At 33.8% G+C, this 24,500-nt stretch overlaps 1 protein-coding gene across 1 annotated transcript in view; it reads right to left on the bottom strand.

The window, feature by feature from the left end:
• Hsd17b4 (hydroxysteroid 17-beta dehydrogenase 4) overlaps positions 1 to 24,500 on the bottom strand; it is a 120,742-nt gene that overhangs the window by 4,575 nt on the left and 91,667 nt on the right. Inside the window, exons 18-23 of the mRNA XM_077109464.1 lie at positions 14,551 to 14,620; positions 13,851 to 13,957; positions 12,631 to 12,717; positions 9,987 to 10,073; positions 8,809 to 8,947; positions 1,249 to 1,376 (exon numbers count right to left, since the gene is read on the bottom strand). Coding sequence (XP_076965579.1) covers positions 1,249 to 1,376; positions 8,809 to 8,947; positions 9,987 to 10,073; positions 12,631 to 12,717; positions 13,851 to 13,957; positions 14,551 to 14,620 — 618 coding nt within the window. The remainder of the gene's footprint in view (positions 1 to 1,248; positions 1,377 to 8,808; positions 8,948 to 9,986; positions 10,074 to 12,630; positions 12,718 to 13,850; positions 13,958 to 14,550; positions 14,621 to 24,500) is intronic.

Genomic DNA, 24,500 nt, shown 5'->3' with positions numbered 1-24,500 from the left:
GAGTAATATATTGACTGTTATGTTGAAAGATCCTATCTCTAGTTTTGAAGAAATTCTTAACCTTACCCAGATCAATCATACCTAATCCAAAAATCTGAAATCCAAAACATTTGGGGGTTGTGGGGAGCGCAGAGGGGGTGGTAAAGTGGATTGAACTCAGAGGTGCTTAACCACTGAGGCACAGCCACAGCCTTTTTTTTTTTTTTTCCTTTGAGACAGGGTCTCACTAAGTTGCTGAGGCTTGGTTTTGAACTTGCGCTTCTCCTGCCTCAGCCTCTAGGCCAACAGCATTATAGGCATGTATCACCACACCCGGCTGAAATCTTAAACATATTTGAGCTATATGTCAACACTTAAAAAAAAGTTTCAGATCTTGCAATATTTCAGACTTTTGGGTGAGATGCTCAACTAGTGAATTTATGCAAATATTCCAAAATTTTCTGATCCTAAGCATTTCTAGTAAGAAATATCAACCCTCCTTACCAAGAATGAGTATCTAATTTTATGTAGTACTTGCTAATATCATTTTTAAATTTTTTTTAGGAATTTAATTTGTTTTAATTAGTTATACATGACAGTATAATGCATTTATGCACTTTGATATATCATACATGTGATATAATTTCTCATTTTTGAGTGTTTATGTTGTAGAATCATATTGGTCATGTAGTCACATATGTACATAAAGTAATAATATCTGTTTCTTTCCACTATCTTTCCTATTTCCACATCCCCTCCTCTTCCCTCCCATCACTTCCCTCTACCTAATCTAAGGTAACACTATTCTTCCCCAGGGCCCCCCCCCCCGCCTTATTGTGAATTTGGTTCTGTGGGATTGGCTTATTTCGCTTAACATGATATTCTCCAACTCCAACCAATTACTGGCAAATGCCATAATTTCACTCTTCTTTAAAGCTGAGTAATATTCCATTGAATACCACATTTTCTTTATCCATGGGTTTTTACCTCTGAACTAATGACATAATAGATTCAAAAGTCTAGGTATGGTTTAATCTTTGTTTTACTATATGATAAGGAATATCAAACAAAATTTCAATTTTAAAAAATGTCAACTGAAACTCTATTTAAAATTACAAATGACTTGTCTTCCAGAATACTGGTAGAATACTTTCAGAATACTGTGTTTCCTTCAGATTTGTTGGAAGCAATTTGGAAATCAGCTCAAAAACTATAATTGTCAAACAAGAAGGAATAATGATGAATAAATAAAAAATTTGAGAACATTACCTTCTGAGGGTCAAGCTTGCCCAGAACTACCTGCATGAAATCATCATCTGAAATTATGATAGTCGTATCAGCACAGCCTTTTGCAGGGCCTTTGTATACTTTTCCAGATTCATTTTTCAGGTCAATTGCTGGGAAAAACAGGAAGAAACCAATGTGTATCACATTTTTCTTCACAAATGAGGGTATAAGTAGCTAGCCAAATGCAAACAATTTTTAGAGTTTCCAAGCTAATGTGGTACTTACTCTATCAATAGATTACATATTATCTGTCATTTAGAAAATCCTTTCTTAGATGCATTTTTTATGAACTAATGTAGAGTAAGATATTCTAAGGAATAAAAGTAGCTGGAGTATATGTAATTAAGGCCTTTAAGTTCAAATAGACTACGGTAAAAAATGGAGAAAACCTAAATTTCAGAATAGTTCCTAACTGCGGGGACTGTGGGACACAATCTAGTCACCTTTCAAGTACTTGAATTCTTTAAAGATTTCACATATGAATAGTAAAATAATAAAAATAGATTTAAAAAATACTCTAGTTATAATTTCCACTTATTTATAATTTTTTTTTTTTTTGAGTTTTTAAGTTAGTTTCTCTTCCTTAAAAAAAACCTTTTTGACACAAGGATTAACTGTCCCAGAAATAGACTGGGTAATTACTTAAAAATTTACCTCAACATTTATAGAGCATTATACCAAGTTATACCTTAGAAAGTTTAAGCTATCTTGTATGATCCATATCATACATACAGGAAAACTAATTCCACTCATTCAGCTTCAACCTATGAAAACACCGCCTCTTGCTCCAGTGGGGGAGCTACAATTGCGTCTCTCTTCCTGGAGAGTAATACAAAATTCCTGACTTAAGAGTCTGGGAAAAGCTATAAATGCTTAATTACTATATTCTGGTTAGCAAGCCCTACTCCAAAGAGAAAATTACATAACACCAATAGTGCACAGAGGAAATTTTGCTAACTACACTTAAAAAAAGGGTGGGAGGATAACTGTTACCTTGGGAAGGAGAAATGACAAAGCAGGGTCACCATTTCACTTTGCATACTTCACTCACTTCACTAATTTTCTTATGGGTCAGGAACTATGAGGTACAACAAGTATAATATGAAGAGCAAAGGCTCTGTTCTTAATGACACTTCTGTGAAAATATATTCTAATGTATATATCTGTATAGTTTAAAATAGAGGGCATGGAGTGGGAGAGAATGAAAAGAAAGACTTTGATGGTTTTAATTCTGCACAAGTAAGGCTAAGGCCCACAGTATATATACTGCTAGATAAACAGAGGTATAGATATACATCTCTCTCTCAAGGATAAAGCTGGACACCACATACCTTAATGCTACAGTGCAGGAGTGAGGCTTTGTTAATTACAGTTCTTACCTGTCCACTTGCCCTCTCACTCACCTAGGCTGTTTTACCTGCTGCTTTGTAGCTAAGACTCTTGTTAATGATAAAACTTTTCTTTTTATTTTATTTTTTTATTAGTTGTTCATGACAATACAATGATCTTGACATATCATACATTTGAATCAAATGGGGTATAATTTCTCATTTTTCCAAGTGTACAGGTTGCAGAATCACATTGGTTATACAGACACATGTATATACATACAGCAAGAAAGCTAATAACTAATGCTGATAAAAGACTAACAAAGGGCTAGTTCCTGCAAGAATACAGGAATGGAACAACTAATTTCACAGTGTCTCTGGTCATGGTCTACAACATGGTTCATACAGAAGAATAATCTAACACAATCACCTTGAATTTACAGGTACCTATGAGGTCAGGGTTAATCTTATAGTAGAAATGAAGAAACTGATTGCACTTACTTTCTTTTAGTGGTAAATTTATTTTAAATGTTTTACAAACGTTAAACAAAAAGTTACAAAAAGATATTAAAATAAATAAGTCACATAGAATATGGAAAGCCATAACTGTTTTAAGTGGTTTATAAAAGATGCTTTTATGTGTACTTTTTTAGTAAATGCACATGGGCATGTAATCAGGAGGTGCCACTGGTAAGGGAGAAACAGTCACCGTTGCTAGGGAAATACAGATCTTAGATATCTCTTCAATTTTCTTTCCAAAGACTTTTTTCTTTAAATGCACAAGATACTTTTCTGAATATCAATCCAAAATTTGAACAAACATTCTTAAATTTTAGTTTATATTCAAGTCAAGAAACCCTAAAGGGTGATCTGGTTTGACGTTAGAAGATGAACACCAAACCAGGAAGCTGTGTGTTCTGATGCTCAAAAGCTATCCTCAAGAATGATTATATTCACCAGTTCTCAAATTCTTCCACACTATGGCAAATTTTCAAGAGTCAAAATAAGTGACATCTAGCATTCAAAGGATATCTCCATCTAGTCACTATAATAAACACTGAATAATTAATTATACATAATAAATGTCTGGGTTTACTCCAGTTATTAGACTTACCCCTATACAATTACAGTATATAATTTTTTAAAAAAACTCGGTACTTACCAAACAATATTTAAGCAAAAATACATAGTATCTGTATAATCCTGCTATCTAAATATAAATTCCACTATATGCCTATAGTGGAAAAGATTACAAATATATGAAAGGAAGCAAAGTTTAAATCAAGTAGGAAGACAACTAAATTCCTCAATACCAACTGGTTTAAGCCGATTATTCTAAAGAAAACAAATCATATTTTGCTCAGCAACACTATCTTTAGCACATGAAAATAAATCTTTGCAAAAAGTTTCAGTAGTATGGCTATTCTACAGATATTGGATATACTCCACAAATATTTTTCTATTCGAAAGCATGGTATTGTTTATTTGTGTATCAAATTCTAAGTTTATCTTGTTTAGTGACAAATGGAAATATTAGAGCCACTGTTCTATAAAGTGAACAGGAACAACAAATCTTCAGTACTAACACAGATTTCCCTCCATTTTCTTCCTGTATGCCATTAAGCAAGATAGCAAAACTAATGTTCTCATTTCCAACTAGTAATTCCTTGAACACGGTTTCCAACTCTCAGCCTCCAGCTGTGAACTTACACCTAAACACCAGAAACAAAGTGCCCACAATCTAGTTCTACTCTTAGTTGACTCTAGTTTGGATATCACAGCTCATTGTCTTTTTCTCCCCAAACTCTGTCTTCTTTTTCCATTTTGCAATTCTAGTAATAGTCAACAACCTCAAACACACAGCATTAATTTAGATTCTTGTTCCTCTTTTACAGACATTACTAGTAGCCAACAAATCAATTCTATCTTAGTTAATATTTCACATAGGTCTTCTCCTCCCTATTATTTTATTTAGGTCTTTATTCCTTTTCTCTGCAATCCAACAATCCTTGTTTACTTGACCCTGCTATTTCAATTTTTCTGACACAGTTTCTAATAATTAGTCCTGGGGCAGTCTTTTTATGAATTTGGCACACAGTGAAATACACAAATACTTGTTGACTGAACCAAATCTTCCATTCTCTGAAAGCTAAAGACACTTTCTCCTTGTCTCTTCCCATATGTTCCATGAGAATTATTTATATAAAAGTACGGATTCATAATACCTTATCTGAATTGCCTCCAACTGGATATGTTTTAGAATTCACAATTTTTCAAATTTTAGGAAAAAACTGATACATAAAATATGATACATAATATCTACATATTACAGTGTTGTACCTTTGGAATTCTTTTCTATGAAGAAATTATTTCTACTCTTGACTAATTCACCTTAGGTGAGTTAAATAAAAGAAATAACATCATAGAAGTTCAAGTTAATCCTGTGCCAGCAGAAAAAAGGAGGGGAAAAAAACTTTACATTTTCAGAGTTTTGGAGTTTTTAAAGTTTCAGATCAGAGTAACTATGTTTAATTTTCAGGAGCACAGTTGTAAGTAGAGTCTTATTCTTTTACCTTACTGTGTGAGCTCTGAGTCTTTCTGTCATCTTTCAATTCCTCTAAAGTTTTACTGTTGCACAGAACAACAGAACAGAATTCACTAGGACAATTTTGGTTGATTTGAGAAATTAGTAATAATAAATACCATAATATATAATTTAGGGACTTAGGTTGTGGCTCAGTGGTGCTTGCCTAACACATGTGAGGCATTGGGTTCAATTCTCAGCACCACATTAAAAAAAACTGAAGATACATTGTTCATCTACAACTAAAAAAAATTTTTAAAAATCTTATATATAAAATGTTTCAATGGCACCCTATGTTACTATATATTTCACTCATATTAAGAAGAAAATGTCACTATCCTTACAATAGACCTATTTTAATAGAAGGTAAGGCATACAATCTTGGTACTTTAGATAGAATGGCTGCCTTTTCTTTGAACTGTTTTCTTCATGGCTTTTAGTCTTATTAAAACATGTAGTTAGGCTAATATGTGTTACAGTACTAAAAGCTAGAAAAAGATTAAATCATAGCCCTTTCTGAGTTAAGCACAAGATCAAGTGGAAGGTAAAACACAATTATGAGTTGTGTTTTTCCTTGTGTGACCTCTAGTAACCTCTAGTTACTTAAGGACGCACCACCTATGAAAAATGTTTTTATTAATCAATTCTAAATCTATACTTATGATCAAAAAATTGGTCCCTGGTGCAAGTGAGATATGACTTCCTTTCCAAAAGCACCTCATTGAGGCCTTCTCTCTGACTTTCTACACCTCTCAGGTCTGTCCCTTTGGCCCTTAGAGAAGAGGAAGGACTCTGGATTATCTCAGCTTTGCAAGGCAAAGGGCACACTGCCCTCACCCAGGCAACCCTCCTGCTATGTAGCAATGAACTACAGGCCTCAGAGAAAAAAATCCTCCCCAAGAACAGCTAATAAATCCCCTCTTCCATAATCAAAACCAACACAGTCCCAGGTAACACCAGAACTCTTCTAATTCCCTCTAGACTTAGACTAATTTAGTTTGAAAAGACTTCCCCAAACACACACATTGCCCAAAGATGTTGGCTATCAAATAAATGGGTGAATGTTTTTCAAAGTTTTAAGATCGATTTGATTATTGGCTTTGATAAATAAGAACCCAAAGAGGAGATGCGAAAAAAAAAAAAAAACCAACTACATGGCATCAATAATTAGCAATTAACAAAATTCCAATATTCCCAGTGAAATCATATAGGAGAAGGGCTCTTCCTAGATTACCTAAAGGTAATTTTTAAATGTAAGAGCGTTTTCTAATATTGTCTGTGAATAAAGTATCACCAAAAGAAAAAGTGGAGAATCTTAAGTATTATCAACATATTACAGAAAATTATCATTTGTCTAAAGTGAACCACAGGTGTTTTCAATAACCCTGTGTTTTCTAACTCTAACTCTTTCTAACATACTTTCTTCCAACATGGAAGAAAGAAAAAAGAATTATAATGATGGCATCTATGTATACACTGTTAATCTATGAAGTTATTTCAAAAAATTAGGTACTCTGAAAAATAATTAGGAGAAATAAATACACATTACATTTTTGTCCTCTTTTATCTCCTTTCTGAATTAACCTCCTGTAAGCACAAATGACTTTCAGAAGAACAAAAATCTTCAAAAGGTGAAATGTGGATGTTGTAAGTATATGTCCTTACTTTCTTCTTCATACCAATTTATATGAAGTTCTATATAATGAATATATGCTGCTTAAAAAGAATAGCAAACACTATATTTAAAAGAAAATTATTTATAGTTAACCAAAACCAATTGGACAGAACTTCAAAATATTTCAGTTGATTTAAATATTTCAGAGGTTAAAATACTCTAAAACATATAAGTCACACAACAGATGCAAAAAAAAGTTTTAATTTTTGTTCTAAGCACTTATAGTGATTCTTCAGTTGTAATGAGTAATAAAATAATGTAATTTTCAAGGCAATTAAATGGGTACCTTTAAAGAACAATCTTAGAATAAAAATAATAGAAACTGTTATATTAGCGTCTGCTCTGTAAGTAAAAATCCAAAACATTTTTTCTGTAAAACAGGTACATTAGGTACAGGGTGTACAAATGACAAGTGAAAAGATGTTTCATTCTACCAATTGTAGGGTGTCAAAAGCACAGCCTACAGAGCTTGCATTGAGGTACCAACATGGTATTCTATACTTATACATTGCCCCAGAGAACAGTTAGAATCGGATTTGAGTCAGGTCTAAAATTTTAGATGGTCCTGGAGTATAAGCCAATCACAGACCCCCTCCAGGAGTTCCATGTCATTCCAGAGGCTCCTAGCCAATCTCAACTACATGGGATCTCACTGTGTCTCACAATTATGAAAGGAAAAAGCTTTGAGTTAAAAACTACTCTGGATACTGTGCTGCTTTTCTTCTATTAATAGATAGGTTCAGAGGACCAGCGCTGCTTGACTAATAGTGAAAGAATCCTGTCCTTTGGGACTTTCAGGTAGAAAAGCATGAGAAATCAAAGTTTCAGTGAGCATTCACTGGCATATCATATTTCTTTAACAACTCTAGAGGTTAAAATACTCTAAAACATAAAAGTAAAGTCACACAACAGATGCAAAAGACCTGGTAAAAATTTTTCCTGTGATCATTTTATCCTCTAATTTCACTTTATAAAATGGTACCAGGGTCTTTTTGGACCTCCATACTAATAAAATATATATAACTGTTTTCTTTCTGCAGCAAGTTGATTTAACGAAGTGTTTCTATTTCTAATGTGCCACTCTAATAGATAATTTCCCTAAACAAATATTAACTTAGGATTATAATCTTTACATACCAAGAACATAATTATGATCTTATGCCAATAATGGAAATAATTCAAATTATTGTTTTGAGATAAATAAAACAATTTTAAAATTATCAAATATAATGGCTTAAAATTACTTCATTTGACTAAAGGAAGTTGAAAATTAAGGAAGCATACAGCTACTGTATAAGTATACTAGTCCCTTAGTATTAGTTCCAGGACCTCCCTTGAATATCAAAACCCAAGGATGCTCAAGCCCCTTATATAAAAAGGTACAGCCAGGCATGGTGGCACATGCTTGTAATCCCAGTAGCTCAGGAGACTGAGGCAGGAGGATCCTGAATTCAAAGCCAGTCTCAGCAACTTAGAGAGACTCTATTTCTAGATTTAAAAGAGTTGTGGATATGACTAGTGGTTAAGCACCCCTGGTACACCCTCACCCCCCCATAAAAGGCTGTGGAATTTCCATATATCCTATGCACATGTTCCCATATATCGTTTCTAGACTATTTACAGCACCTAATCCAGTGTAAATAGTTGTTTAAGGAATAATGACAAGGAAAAATATCTATAGATGTTTAGTATAGATGCAAACAACACAACCCTAACTGCATTTTCAATCTGTGGTTGATAAGAATCCTTGGATGTGGAACCTATACATATGGAAGTACCAACTGTACTAATTCTAGGTATTATAATGAAATCCTCAAAATGAATGTTTTTATTGTTATCTTACAAATCTTAAGACATAGGAATTACTTACCTTCAAAAAGACTATCTCTATGACAAGGGTATTTTATTTATGAAGAGTTACCTCAGAAAATTATAAAGTCGAGGATATGACTTACTCCACTTAGCTGCAATGTCTCCACCTTTAGTGATATGCCACTCAAATACAGCTTTTACTTTCTTTACCACCTCACGCCCAACTTCCTTAAGGCGCCGACCTATTTCCTCAAACACAAGATTACTTTGAAGTTCTCCACCCTAACAAAAGGAGAAAATTTATTTTAAAAGTTCTGTAAAAATAACACAAAAATGATTACAAATATGTGTGGTATAAAATTGATTTTAAAAACTGCACGTAAAACAATTTTTTTTCATAGTAGGCTTCTTTGACACTCATGTCACCCAAAACCTTAGTTCTTTTAACAAGATTCTAATTTTATCAGCATTCAAACATAATATTTTTAAAGAAAACTAGGAACTGGATGATATATGTCCAATTGTCCAGAAAGGCAATCAACTTCTGTGGTCTGATCTTTATAAAATGGGACTAAATTACATGATGACTAAATTACATGATGACTAAACTCAGAAGCTCTAAAGCTTCTGAGTTTTGTTTTAGGCACCAGGTATTGAACCCAGGAGCGCTTAACCACCAAGTCATTTCCCCAGCTCTTTTTAATTAGACAGGGTCTTGCTGACTTGCTTAGGGCCTTGCTAAGCTGCTGAAGCTGGATTTGAACTCTCAATCCTCCTGCCTCAGCCTCCTGAGTCACTGGGATCACAGGCATGTGCCATCACACCCAGCTTCATAAGTTTTTGATCTTGGATAATTCCTGAGATTTTAATTTTCAGTCAGTTTATGACAAAAAAATTAAAGATCATATTATATAAAAATTTCAATATTATCAAATTAATATTTTAGAGACAGAATATAAGTATTTTTATCATATTTCAGCATGTTGAGAATACAAATTTCTTAATTAAAAATGCTATTGTTTTCATACCTGCATACAAATAAAAAAAATGTATATTTTTCTCAAATATTTTCTCAAACAACTGATTTGTTAACTAAGAAAATTAATTATCTTGAAAGATAACAATAACCTGCAAACAAAAATCTTTTAAAAAAATTTGTAAATTACCAAAATATTCCTTATTCCAGGTCTGAATTGGTGTCCTTTAATAATTATCTTTTTATACCTCTTAATTTTCTAAGACACACTGAACATTCTTAAGTTGATCTTAACCAAAATTCATAAATAAGTCAGTGATTTATATACCAGTTTTTATAACCTACCTCAGAGGGTGTCTTAGCTGAAATATCTAATTTGGGCACAAGATCCACATATGCATTTGAAATGACAATGTCTCCAGTTTCTTGGACCTTATAAGGGTAAAAAACAAACAGGACAGGAGGAAGTTCATTCCACTGATTTCGATGCAAATAAAATTTCATTTTAAAATGCTATGTCATTTAAAAGAAATTTGTAATTTTGTTTCATGTGATAAAAGTTAATAAATGACAAGATGAATAAATCTGAAGTCCTTCTGATTTTAATATAATTGTTATTAATGCTGCTGTGGAGACCTTTAAAAAAACAACAACTATAAACAGGTCCCATCCCCCAAACTACCAATTTAAATTGGTTTGGAGTGCAGCCTGGAAGTTGGTATTTTGAGATTTTTCCCCCCCTGGAACACATGGAAAGCCAGAGTAAAAAGTGCCAAATTCCTGAAGAGTAAAAGACAAGTACAATGTCCACATACAGTATACTCAGAGTACATTTGTTCTGTTAATATGGAATAAAAATAGCTAGAAACAGATCATAGTGGTCTTTTTAAAAGTATTAATTCTAGTTTGAACTTTTAGATAATGAGTACACACAGCATAAACTAAATGTCTAAATAGCCTTTTACCAAAACAGTCATTAAAGGAATTCTAATTTTTCCTTTCAAATTATTCCAATGGCTATTTCACAGAAATTATCCTATCCTTTTGTATCAATACCAATAAGTTTAAGGAAGCACTTATTAAAACTTCGATTTTTAACAATCAAGAACTATGTACTGTTTTGAACAACTAATAATAAAAAAAAGAATTGTAATGCAAAAAAAACCCCAAAGTACATGTATAAAGGCATAAATAGGCATGAACATAGTTTATATACAGAGATATGAAAAATTGTGCTCTATATGTGTAATATGAATTGTAATGCATTCCCTGCTGCCATGTATTTAAAAAAAATAAAATAAATTTTAAAAAAAGCTCATTCTCTCTTAATTACTTCCCTTCATACTTTAGAGAAAAAAATAATTTTATTCATTCTACTTCAAATTAAATATAGTGAAAAGTACGAAAAGAGACAAAAAATGAACAAAATGCATATTAGTAAAGTACTTTCTCAAACAAGTCAAGCACAGCACTTTAAAACATTGGTTTAAATGTAACAGGAAGGAAGGAGTCATATATATTAGTAATAAAAAGAGTATCTCTAATCACTATGGGGAAAATAACAAATATACTGAAAGGATAAGAAGGCATGCTTAAAAGTGCAAGAATGACTTCTTGGTCTGTATTCACAGAAATGTATGCACTGTTCACTGCTAGCACTGTTTGATGATACAGTCGTGGTTCTCAACACTTTAGTTCCTAACCTTATCTGAAAAATTAAACTTACACAAAACAATTAGAGAACAAGAGGGCTCTAGAATATGTGGCACAGATAGTAACTGTGTGTACATATGGGTTGGGAAGAGGGGAGGAGTAAGAGACTGCCTCTAAGAGTAAGGCAGAACTTGAAGTCCTTAAAATAGGAAGAATTTGAAAAGTAAAGAATATATGCATAGATTAAGCAGGAAAACAGTATAAGCAGCAGGAAGAAATTAGGACTAAAGCAATCATCTAAGCAAAATTTTTCAAAGTTATCAATTTGAATGTAAAAAAAGATAGTTAAAAGAGGGTGCTTGTTCTTCCTAGAGTCAGGCTGACCTGGGTTTATACCTCAGCTCAACCACTTACTATGTGGCCATGAGCAAACTATGACATCAAGATTTTCTTAGGAACCTAGATTCTCTTGTATTTCAATACAGAGTTGTAATGCATTTTAAAGTTTATAGGACAGCCTATTTACAGTTAAGAGAGTTGTTAAACCTGCTCTATGTAGTACAAAATGACCAGACAGTTTGGGGGTTTTGTTTTTGCTTTGTGGTAGTAGGAATCAAACCCAGGGCCTTGCACATGTTAGGCAAGTGCTCTACCACTAAGCTAAATCCTCAGCTTTTTTTTCTTTTTTTGAGACAGGGTTCTCAGTATTTCCCTAGGCTGGCCTCAAACTTGTAATCTTCTCCCAAGTAGCTAGAATTACAGATGTGCATCATCACACCTGCATAAATTTTTTTAAAAATCTCACAAATAAAACAGTGATTGCATGTCCTTTTTCTCTTTTAGTAGAACATTGCTAATTCCAAAATTAACTCTATAGGGAGATATACCATTATTTGCTTTGTTATGTATTAAACGATTAAGCTCAGGTTTTCCAATTATGCAAACACAGTAAATATTCAAATATTCTTTCAAAGTTACCATAAGTGATGTTATCTGTTACTCAATATTAAGTTTTTATAGGTGTTCCACATCTGAGACTAAATGAATTCATTAGGCCCAGACTGCACTGTAATGTGTGAATTTTTGTATAATCAAGAGACATGATTTCTGTCCAGAAAAAAAAAATTAAAAAACAGAATCCTATTGTTCTATAGGAAATTAGTTTTGTCTCTATCTCAGCAAAATTATTTTAGAACTGAAATAAAGTGAATCAAATTCCATGTATAACTACAATGCTAAAAAAAATTCAAAGATACTATTATAAAAATATCTGTTTTCTTTTCACATCCATACTACTAACAACAACAACAAAAGCTATTAGGAGTATTATTCATACCTTAGTTTGAAAATGAATCCTGTTTCCTTCCTTCCACATTTCAGTTTGTAGAGTTTGTCCCGGATATACTGGTTTTGCAAAACGAGTCTTTTAGGGTGGGGGGAAAGAAAGTGGGGGTTAAAAGTCCTTTTAAAATAAAACTATTATACTAGGGAGGGGAAACTAGGGTGGTTAGAGAGCATAAAGAAAAATAGAGGCTTAAAAATATTTACACTCAAACTATCAACAAATTAATAGAGAAACACTATAGATACTGCATTAATAAGCTAAAATTCTTTCAAATATTGAATCAATTTGAATCACGATACTACGAAGTATCTTGACAAATCAAGAAACAAAACCATAATCATCAGGTGAGTTACATAACAACCACAGGTACTTAAAGAGTTAAACATGGTCTAAGTCAGGGTATAAGGCCTGACTGGTATATAAAGCAAAGTAATTCTTACTAGTTCATAATTTTCTATATTATTTCATTGAATCTGTACACAATTAGATAATTAAACATAGCAATACTATAGAGCATAAAAACAATGTTATCAAGGGCAAGACATCAGAAAATGCATTTTCACTACTGCATGGGGTATAAACTAATAAAATATTTAAGGCAGTATCTAGTACCTTCAAAAACTTTTAAGTGTACGTCTTTTGATTTTATGAAAAAATAATGAGAGCACGGATATTTTCTCATATTATTTAAAATGGATAAACATTTGAAAAGTATAAAAACTAAAAATAATATGCAGCCATCACATTACAGAAAGAATGTTTATTAGAGTTCAAATACAGCTACTTTACATTTTCTGTTAAATTAATGCAAATTACAAAACAGAAAAATGAAAATCTTTTTAAAACAGATGCTGATATCTATGGATACACCTAATTTATAAAATAATCCAATTAATGTTACTTTATATACAAAGATATGAAAAATGGTGTTCATATGTGTAATAAGAATTATGATGCATTCCACTGTCATGTATTTAAAAAAATAAAAGCAATTAAAAAAAAAACACCATAAAAACCATATAGGATATCCTTTGTGGTGCATGGGTAAAACAGCTATTTATAGCTACAAAAGGAAAATGTGCAGACTGCCAACTCAATGAAATAATTAAAATGTCTATTGTTGCAATATAGTACTTATTTTAAACACTAAACTTCTTTAATCATAGAAAATAAAGAACTAATATTCAAATTACATAATAATGTTCATATACCTTAATTGCCTTGAACCTTGACACATCATTATCTGCAAACTGCTGTAAAACATGCCTGGCAGAAAATCCAAAGGTACATAATCCGTGTAATATGGGCTTCTCAAAGCCTAAAAAATATACAGAATTTAGGTGGATATAGACAATTTCATGTTAAAGAAAAAAAAAACAAGTACCAAGTTAATTTAGGATTTTAAAAATAGTTTTTAAATTAGCCTGAACTATACCATCTATTTTAAGAAACATGGAAAATATTTTTTGCAAATAATGGTTTCTGATAGAAAATCATGAAATTAATTAAGAAGAAAAGGATGTGAGATCTGGGGGAGAAAAGAATTATTAGTTTTAATTGTGACATGAAATCACCCATGGTGATCTATTTCAAAATCTGTGTACACCGTTGATTCCTCCCCTGTCATTGCTCTCTTCTAAGAAATATCCTTGTCCTTTATGTTAACTTAGCCTTCCCCATAGTCCTATTCTAGATCTTACACTAGCAGGAGTTCACTCCACCATAACCTGAATTTCAAGTATATCATTCTCTGAACACTACTTCCATATCTAGTTTTAAAAAATATTTTTAGTTAGAGATGGATCTTTAGCATAAATATAATAAGAGATCTTTTTTAAAAAATGTTACTCAAATTACCTGTCATAAGTAGCCATAGCTAACATTCTTCATTGATACATACTATCAACTCACCTGCAAGGCTAGCAAAGTTAGGGTCAATGTGTAAGGGATTCCAGTCTCCACTGAGGCGGTACAAAGCAGCCTGTGAAGAAAGAATCCTAAAAGTCACTAGTATTCATTTAAAATAGGAAATATGGGAGATCCAAGATGGCAGGCTAAAGGGAAGCAGTATTCTGTGTCGCTCTGTGATCTGTGATTAAAGTGTATTTGGGATCTGCTTCACTGGGAGTGATAGAGGACCCCCACAGCTGTACCAGCCCAGGAATCATGGCCACCGTGCAGCACAGGGCTCCAGGCCTCACTCAGCATCAGAGCAGAGTCCCCGACTATTTGCCCACGCAGGGTTCCCTGGTGCCCCAGTAGAACCACTAGCATCAGCACCTGGGCAGGACTCCTCACTATCTACCTGTACAGGGATCCCAGATGCCAATCACACACAGAACCACCCAACTGCTACCTACACATAAAAACTCTGGCTGCCACTCCCTTTTGGACCCTCATCTACCAACATGGGGCTCCCCCGGTAGCCTCCACCTTGGAATTCTGAAAGGACTGCCATAGTCCTCTATGCACGGAAGCCTGCCTGCACCAGGAGACATAGCACAGGCTCTTAAAACACTGACAGCCACAATACTGCGTGCCACAGAGCTGAATCTCTGAACACATCATCACCCAATGACATCACCCGCTCCCCCAACCCGATCTGACTCCCCAACCCGATCTGACTCCCCAACCCTGGAAGCAGCTGCCTCCATCTTGGGTCACCTTTGTCGCCACCTTTAGTTGGGGGAACTCCCAGTTTTGAACTCCAGCTGGGCAGGTACCTATAATCCCCCTTTCCCTGGCAGCCACTAACGGCACAGGCACAGTGACTGCCCAATACAAAACAGCTCTCTAAGACAGATGCTTAGCACCAAGACCTCAGGAGAGAAAGGTCTCCAATTAGGAGTAGAAAGGGAGAGGATGAGAGAGATACAATTTAGAAACTAGAGAGCAGGAACTGTGAGGCCTACAGGAGATATAAGGAGATAAGAACAGATGCCCACATCACATAAGTGGACCCCAAAGGAGAACCTTGGGGTGAGGTGTCCCATAGGGGACAGGTGGATGCCATAACCCACTTCCAGGTGCCCTGCACCCAAGACCACCCCTCCCAACCTGGTAACCTTCACCATCCTGAGGGTGGAGATACCAGCAAACAAGAGATAACCCCACCTATTGGATGAGGAGGGAAGCAGGAAAGATACTGATCTCTAACCCCCTCCCCCCAAAAAAATCCTTGTTTCTTCATTCGAGGTTTTTTTTTTCTTCCTCTCTCCCTCTCTATTCTCCTGCCCTCATATCCCCAACACATGTGAAACCAAGTACTTTGCATGAATTAGGATACTGAGGACTAGGATGTCTAATAGTACATTACAGTTGTGTTGTATAGTCTCTTCTCCTAGTTTACATTTTTTATTTTTCTTAATATTGATGTTTTATATACTCTACTGTCTTCCCACTTACTTGTCTACCTAAAATCACTTCCTCTTCGCCTGCTACTAACCATCTTCTTTAGAGTCCTCTTTCACACTTCCTAAACTCTAATAACTAAATCCTTACCTCCTACCCCCTCCCCAAATCTCATCGTACACCTCACCCCCGGTTCTTTGTCCATCATCAGAAACTGTAAACGCTTTTGCAAACCTACAGTTTATATTAAAGATAATAATTGAACTCACCATTTCTGTATATTGTGACCAAGCTGTAAATATCTTAATAGCAACTACTAGGTTTAAGGTTATATAGTGTTTGTATTTGGGATCTGTAAACATTGTTCTTCCCCTCAAAGGAGAGGCATCAGAACCCTGCAGGAGCACTATAAGCACAGTGCTAGAAGGGAAGAGACGTGAACAACATGAAAAAACAAGGGAAGAAAGTGTGCCAAACAAACCAATATGCTACATTATTAGAGTCCATGGCCAGCACAGCAAAAGAAATGACTGTGGAGTTCAGAATGAACATAATTAAAATGTTCTGTGAATTAAAGGATGATTTAAGAGAACAAATACAGGCAGTAAAAGTTCATTTCTACAAAGAGCTACATAAGCAAGCACAGAAAGCAAAAGATTACTTTAATAAGGAAATAAAGGTCCTGAAAAAAAACCACCAAACAGAAATTCTTGAAATGAAAGAAACAATAAACCAAATTAAAAGTTCAAATGAAAGCATCACCAACAGAGTAGACCACTTGGAAGATAGGACCTCAGATAATGAAGACAAAATATATAAACTGAAAAGAATATAGACCACACTGTGAAGAAAATGGTAAGAAACCATGAGCAGAACATTCAAGAAATATGGAATAGCATAAAAAGACCAAATTAAAAGAGTTATTGTGACAGAGGAAAGCATAGAGTTCCAAACAAAAGGAATGAACAATCTATTCAATGAAATAATATCAGAAAACTTTCCAAACATGAAGAATGAATTGGAAAACCAAATTTAAGAAGCCTACAAGATGCCAAATGTACAAAATCACAATAAATTCACATCAAGGCACATTATAATGAAAATACCTAGCATAAAGGAGAGAATTATAAAAGTCACAAAAGAAAGGAGGAAACCAATTAAATTATATGCAGATTTTTCAACCTAGACTCTAAAAATTAGAAGATCTCGGAACAACATATATCAAACTCTGAAAGAAAATGATGCCAACCAAGAATCTTATATCCAGCAAAACTAGATTTGATGATGAAATAAAAACCTTCCATGATAAACAAAAGAGAAAATAATTTAGAACTAGAAAGCCTGCCCTGCAGAACATCCTCAGCAAAATATTCCACGAGGAGGAAATGAAAATCAGCAGAGGGAGGTATTATAATAAAGGAAAAACTAATCAAAGGGGAAACCAAGTCAAACTAAATAAGAAAAATAAATAAAAAATGCTGGGAATACAAATCATGTCTCAATAATAACCCTGAATACTAATGGCCTAAATTCACCAATCAAAAGACAGAAACTGGCAGATGGGATTTTTTAAAAAGACCCAACATTATGCTATCTCCAAGAGACTCATCTCATAGAAAAAAACATCCACAAACTGAAGGTGAAAGATTGGGAAAAATCATACCACTCACATGGTCTGCAGAAACAAGTAGGGGTTTCCATCCTCATACCAAAAATGGAGACTTAAGCTATGTTAACTAACCAAAAAGGGATAAAGAAGGAGATTTCAAACTGCTCAAGGGAACTATACACCAGCAAGACATGACGATTATAAATATATATGCCCCAAGCAATGGAACATCTATGTTCATCAAAAAACTCTTCTCAAGTTCCAGAGTCAAACAGACCACAATATAATAATTCTGGGTGACTTTAACACACCTCTTCACCACTGGATGAATTATCCAAACAAAAGCTGAACAAAGAAACTATAGAACTCAATAATACAATCAATAATATACACTTGCCAGACATATATAGAATATTTCATCCATCAATGAGTGAATACACTTTCTTCTCAGTAGCACATGGATCTTTCTCTAAAATAGACCATACATTATGCCACAAAGCAACTCTTAAAAAATACAAAAAAAGTAGAGATACTACCCCGCATTTTATCAGATCACAATGGAATGAAATTAGAAATCAATGACAAAATAAAAAATAAAAATTACTCCAACATCTGGAGACTAAATAACATGCTACTAAATGAACAATGGGTTGCAAAAGACATTAAGGAGGAGATTAAAATACTCTTAGAGGTAAATGAGAACACGAACACAACATATCAAAATCTCTGGGACACTATGAAAGCAGTACTAAGGGGAAAGTTCATGGCATGGAGTTCATTCCTTAAAAGAAGAAAAAGTCAACAAATAAATAACCTGTCATTACATCTCAAAGCCAGAGAGAAAGAAGAACAAATAAACACCAAAAGCAGAAGAGGGAAATAATTAAAATTAGAGCTGAAATCAATGAAATTGAAACAAAAGGAACAACTGAAAAAAATTGACAAACAAAAAGTTGATTCTTTGAAAAAAAATAAAATTGACAGACCCTTAGCTATGCTAACGAAGAGAAGGAGACAGAAAACTCAAATTACTAACATACATGAAAAAAAAGGTAACATCACAACACACACTGCAAAAATACAGAAAATAATTAGAAATTATTTTGAAAACTTGTACTCCAATAAAATAGAAAATATCGAAGGCATCGACAAATTTCTTAAGTCACATAATTTGCCCAAATTGAATCGGGATGATATACACAATTTAAACAGACCAATAAAAGATGCCATCAAAACCCTATCAACCAAGAAAATCCTAGGACCAGATGGATACACTGGCGACTTCTATAAGCCTTTAAGGAAGAACTAATACCAATATTCTTCAATGTATTTTAGGAAATAGAGAAAGAGGGAGCACTTCCAAACTCATTCTATGAGGCCAGTATCACCTGATCCCAAAACTGGACAAAGACACATCAAAGAAAGAAAACTTCAGACCAATATCTTTAATGAATATACATGCAAAAACTTCTCAATAAAATCCCGGCAAACCAAAACCAAAAACATATCAAAAAGATAATGCACTACGATCAAGTGGGATTCATCCCAGGGATGCAAAGTTGGTTCAACATACAGAAATCAATAAATATAATTAATTCATCACACACCAATAGACTTAAAGATAAGAATCATATGATCATCTCAATAGATGCAGAAAAGGCATTCAACAAAATACAGTACCGCTTCAAATTCAAAACACTAGAAAAATTAGAGATAACAGGAACATAGCTCAACATCATAAAGGCTGTCTATGCCAAGCCCCAGGGCAACATCGTTCTAAATGGAGACAAATTGAAGGCATTCCCTCTAAAACCTGGAACAAGACAGGGATACACTCTTTCACCACTTCTATTTAACATAGTTCTTAAAACACTGGCCAGAGCAACTAGACGAAAGAAATTAAAGGGATATGGATAGGAAAAGAAGAACTCAAATTAGCACTATTTGCTGAGGATATGATTCTATACCCAAAAAATTCCACAAGAAAACTTCTAGAACTAGTAAATGAATTCAGCAAATTAGCAGGATATAAAATCAACACCCATAAATCAAAGACATTTTTGTATATCAATGACAAATCCTCTGAAAGGGAAACGAGGAAAACTACACCATTTATCTTTATTTTATTTTTATGTGGTGCTGAGAATCGAACCCAGTGCCTCACACATGCCAGGCGAGCGTGCTACCACTTGAGCCACATCCTCAGCCCTACACCATTTATAACAGCCCCCAGAAAAATAAAATACTTGGAAATCAAATTAACAAAAAAAGAAAGGCAGCAGAATACAACAGACACTAGTATGGCAATATATAAATCAATGGAAGTGTAACTGATGTGATTCTGCAATCTGTATAAGGGGTAAAAATGGGAGTTCATAACCCACTTGAATCAAAGTGTGAAATATGATATATCAAGAACTATGTAATGTTTTGAACAACCAACAATAAAAAAATAAAAATAAAAATAAAATAATAACTCTATTCAATAGAAAAAAAAATTAGCAAAAAAAGGTGAAAGACATACACAATGAAAACTACAGAACGCTAAAGAAAGAAATTTAAAAAGACCTTAGAAGATGGAAAGATCTACCTTGCTCTTGGATACGCAGAATTAATATTATCAAAATGACCATACTACCAAAAGCACTATATAGATTTGATGCAATTCTAGTCAAAATCTCAATGGCATTCCTCACAGAAATAGAAAAAGCAGTTAGAAAATACATCTGGAAAAATAAAAGACCCAAAATAGCTAAAGCAATCCTTAGCAGGAAGAATGAAGCAGGTTGCATCACTATACTAGACCTTAAACTATACTACAGAGCAATAGTAACAAAAACAGCATGGTACTGGCACCAAAACAGACTGGCAGACCAATGGTACAGAATAAAGAATACAGAGACTAATCCACAAAATTACAATTATCTCATATTAGACAAAGGCACCAAAAACATACATTGGAGAAAAGATAGCCTCTTCAACAAATGGTGCTGGGAAAACTGGAAATCCATATGCAACAAAATGAAATTAAACCCCTATCTCTCACCATGCACAAAACTCAACTCAAAGTGGATCAAGGACCTAGGAATAAAACCAGAGACCCTGCATCTAATAGAAGAAAAAGGAGGCCCTAATCTCCATCATGTCGGATTAGGTCCCAACTTCCTTAATAAGACTCCTACAGCACAAGAATTAATAAATGGGATGGATTCAAACTAAAAAGTTTCTTCTCGGCAAAAGAAACTATCTGTGAAGTGAATAAAGAGCCTACATCTTTGGAGCAAATTTTTACCCCAGCACATCAGAGGACTAATCTCTAGGGTATATAAAGAATTCAAAAAGCTAAATACCAAAAGACAAATAACCCAATCAATAAATGGGCCAAGAACCGGAACAGACACTTCTCAGGAGATCAATAAATATATGAAAAAATGTTCAACATCTCTAGCAATTAGAGAAATGCAAATCAAAACTAATATTTCATCTCTCTCCAATCAGAGTGGCAGTTATTAAGAATACAAACAACAATAAGTATTGGCAAGGATGTGGGGGAAAAGGCACACTTATACACTGCTGGTGGGACTGCAACTTGGTGCTGCCAATATGGAAACCAGTATGGAAATTCTTTGGAAAACTGGGAATGGAACCACCATTTGACACTGCTGTCCTTCTCCGTCTATACCCAAAGGACTTAAAAACAGCATTCTACAGGGACATAGCCACATCAATGTTTAGAGCAGCACAACTCACAATAGCTAAATTGTGAAGCCAACCTAGATACCCTTCAGTAGATGAATGGATTAAAAAAAATGTGACATACATATACAATGGAATATTACTCAGCAATAAAAGAAAATAAAATCATGGCATTTGCAGGTAAATGGATGGAGTTGGAGAAGATAATGCTAAGCAAAATTAACCAACCCACCCGCCCCCCAAAAAAGCCAAATGTTTTCTCTGATATAAGGAGGCTGATTCATAGTGGGGTAGGGAGAGGGAGCATGGGAGGAATAGAGGAACTCTAAATAGGGCAGAGGGGTGGGAGGGTAAAGGAGGGGGCATGAGGTTAGAAATGATTGTGGAATAAGATGGACATCATTTTAAAAAGTATATGTATACAACCAGAGATCTGAAAAATTGTGCTTTATATGTGTAATATGAATTGTAATGCATTCTACTATTATATATAACAAATTAGAATAAAAAATGGAAATCAAGAAAACAAAAAAAAAATAGAAAAATAAAAATAATAAATTGCATTGCACTATCTATTCACCAGCTCAGGGAGAAGAGCACTGTATATTAAAAGATTTTCATTGTGTAATAATGTGAATACCAGCAGCAGTAATTATAAAATCAATAATTCATTATAAATATGTCCTCCTTATATAATTACAAAAAAAGAAGAAAAAATCATATTTAAAATGAATACTAAATTACAAGGTACCCAAAGGAGAAGATATTCAAATAAAAAGTGATAAGGGTGGAAGAAAGGGAGTGACAGAACCATGAGAATGAAAAGGAGAACAAGAAGGAATTAAAAGGAAAAGAGAAAATGACTGAAAGAAAAAGATCTAACATATACCTGGAATAGCTAAAGAAAGAAAAAACTGAAAGAAAGCTAATATTTAAAATTACAATCCTTTAAAAGATCTTAATATACATATTCAGTGAGCAATGAAACCTTCAAACTTTAAAGATAAAGAAAATGTTGAAGACCTCAAAAAACCAAATATCTTCTAACTTGCAGACTGGCACCAGACTTCTCAAAAACAATATTCATAGCAAGGCAGAAATGGAGCAGAATGCTTAAGAAATGAGATTTCATATCCAACCAAGTGTCATTAAAGAACCTCCCACAGGAGGAGCTTCATCCAATCCAAAAATAACTTAGCAGCATAGACAAATGACTATCATATTGAACCATAAATTAAGATGAAGACAAAGATAGAAAATGATGCAAACAATATATAAATTTTAAATGCACTGAAAAAGTAAAAATGCATTCTTAAAAATGGGGATAATAAAAAGGGAGAAAAAAAGTAAAAATAAGTTATTTCTTATACAAAAAACAAGTGGAAGGCAAAGAACAGCAATAGAAAAACTAATAGATTAAATAAGAAAATGAAGCATTCGGGACAGGAAGAAATATATATAGGACTTCTGATTTTCACTGTTATGATGAGTACCTGGAATAGACTTAAGTCTTCCATTATAAACAACTAGAAAATTATTTTCTTTAAAAAAGGGGGCAATAAATGTGGCAGTATTATGATTCTTGACCAAAATACACACACACACGTACATATATTGTAGAGCAAATATATACATGTATATACATACACATACACATAGATGTTCTACAATCACCACAGATTTCTCCTCATAGTACTTCCCAGATTACAACACAAGAAAGAAACCCAAATCGCAAAATGCTGTCACTGAATTAAAGAAATATAGATCAGAATGCTGGGGAGCTAGATTTTGTGTATACTAACGAGGAGGAACTACAAGGAAAAGAACTCCAGGGATGAAACAGTGGTCCCTTGAAGACCATACAGAAAGGCCCCAAAAGATGAGACACTACATGAAGAAAGCTAAGTGGAGAAAATTCAAGGCATCCCAGCCAAAAGCTAGAAGCACAGGCCCTAGACTTATAAAAGAAGCCATTTTGGAGGCTTTCAGCCTTGCCATCTCTAAACTACTATTTGTAGCAGAAGGATCACTCAGTCAACCCAAAGAGTACTGGGAAATAATAAATCATTGTTAAAAAAAAGAAAGCAGGTAGTAGCTACAATACATATGGTAATTTAGCTCTGCTTTATTTTAGGACTTCTCAATGATTTCTTTGTAAATTTTCACCTTCCCAGGATCATTCAAGTGGAGGTAACATGTTGTGACAGGAAGGTAATGGTGCCATAGAGCCTAAAAGTTTAAAGGAGTCTTCTGGAGCTGAACATGGCAGTAAATTCATCTCTTTGAGATTATAAGACCAGAAGATGTACAATAGTTCTTTTCTTTTAAATACTGAGAATGGGTAGTTCCAAAAACTAACTTCATTTAATAATGATAACTCAAGTATTAGGTTATAATAAATAGTATCAGGTTTGTATCTGGGAAAATTATATTTTTTCTAAATCTCAAATGCAAAGTCTTATCTCTTTATTGTTTAGTCTTTCTCGACTACTGTACTTAAATTTTGTTTATTATAAAAATCTATAAATTCACCTGTATTACCATTATCAGTTTGCAGAATCTCTATTTAAGGCATTATAAATAGAATATTCCAGACATAATATGGATGTCAGTTTCTTTACTAAGAAACAACTAAAAAGTTAATTTTAACACAAAGTTTGCCGTAATGGCATAATTTTTTTTTTGTTTCCTCCTCCTCAAAGATTTGCCTATCCATAATCATCTTCCACTACCCTCCAATAAATGCTCCAATTTAGTCCTTAAACACACATCATGTTTTCCTCCTCTCCTACACTCTATCATTATTTTTCAAACCCATTTTGACAAACTGTGAGGCCTATATCTCTGAGAATATCCACACAACATCCTAGTTCAGCAAGGTCTCATGGTTACTACTAAACCCTTGTGTATATCACTCCCTAATGAGTATCCCTTCTCTGAATGTAACACTTTCTCTACAAATCAAAGTATCGAATTTAACCATTCATTGCTTGAGACAGCTGCCCTAGCTACTACTGACATCTACTTCTGGAGTATCCAAATGTCCTTTCCACTCCATAACAATAAGTGACATTTCTTCTACTTGATTTGTGTTTCCTACAGAACAGATACAGTTTCGGATGGTCCACAAATTCTCTGAAATTTATGCAAAGTTTGTTGCAAATTGATTTATGAAAATTTATGACACAAAATGGTTCAGAAGCAC

This window comes from Callospermophilus lateralis, chromosome 5 (genome assembly GCF_048772815.1).
Source record: "Callospermophilus lateralis isolate mCalLat2 chromosome 5, mCalLat2.hap1, whole genome shotgun sequence".
NCBI lineage: Eukaryota > Metazoa > Chordata > Mammalia > Rodentia > Sciuridae > Callospermophilus > Callospermophilus lateralis.
Note: the sequence above shows the minus strand (reverse complement) of the source record. Positions and strands in the feature narration are given on the sequence as shown.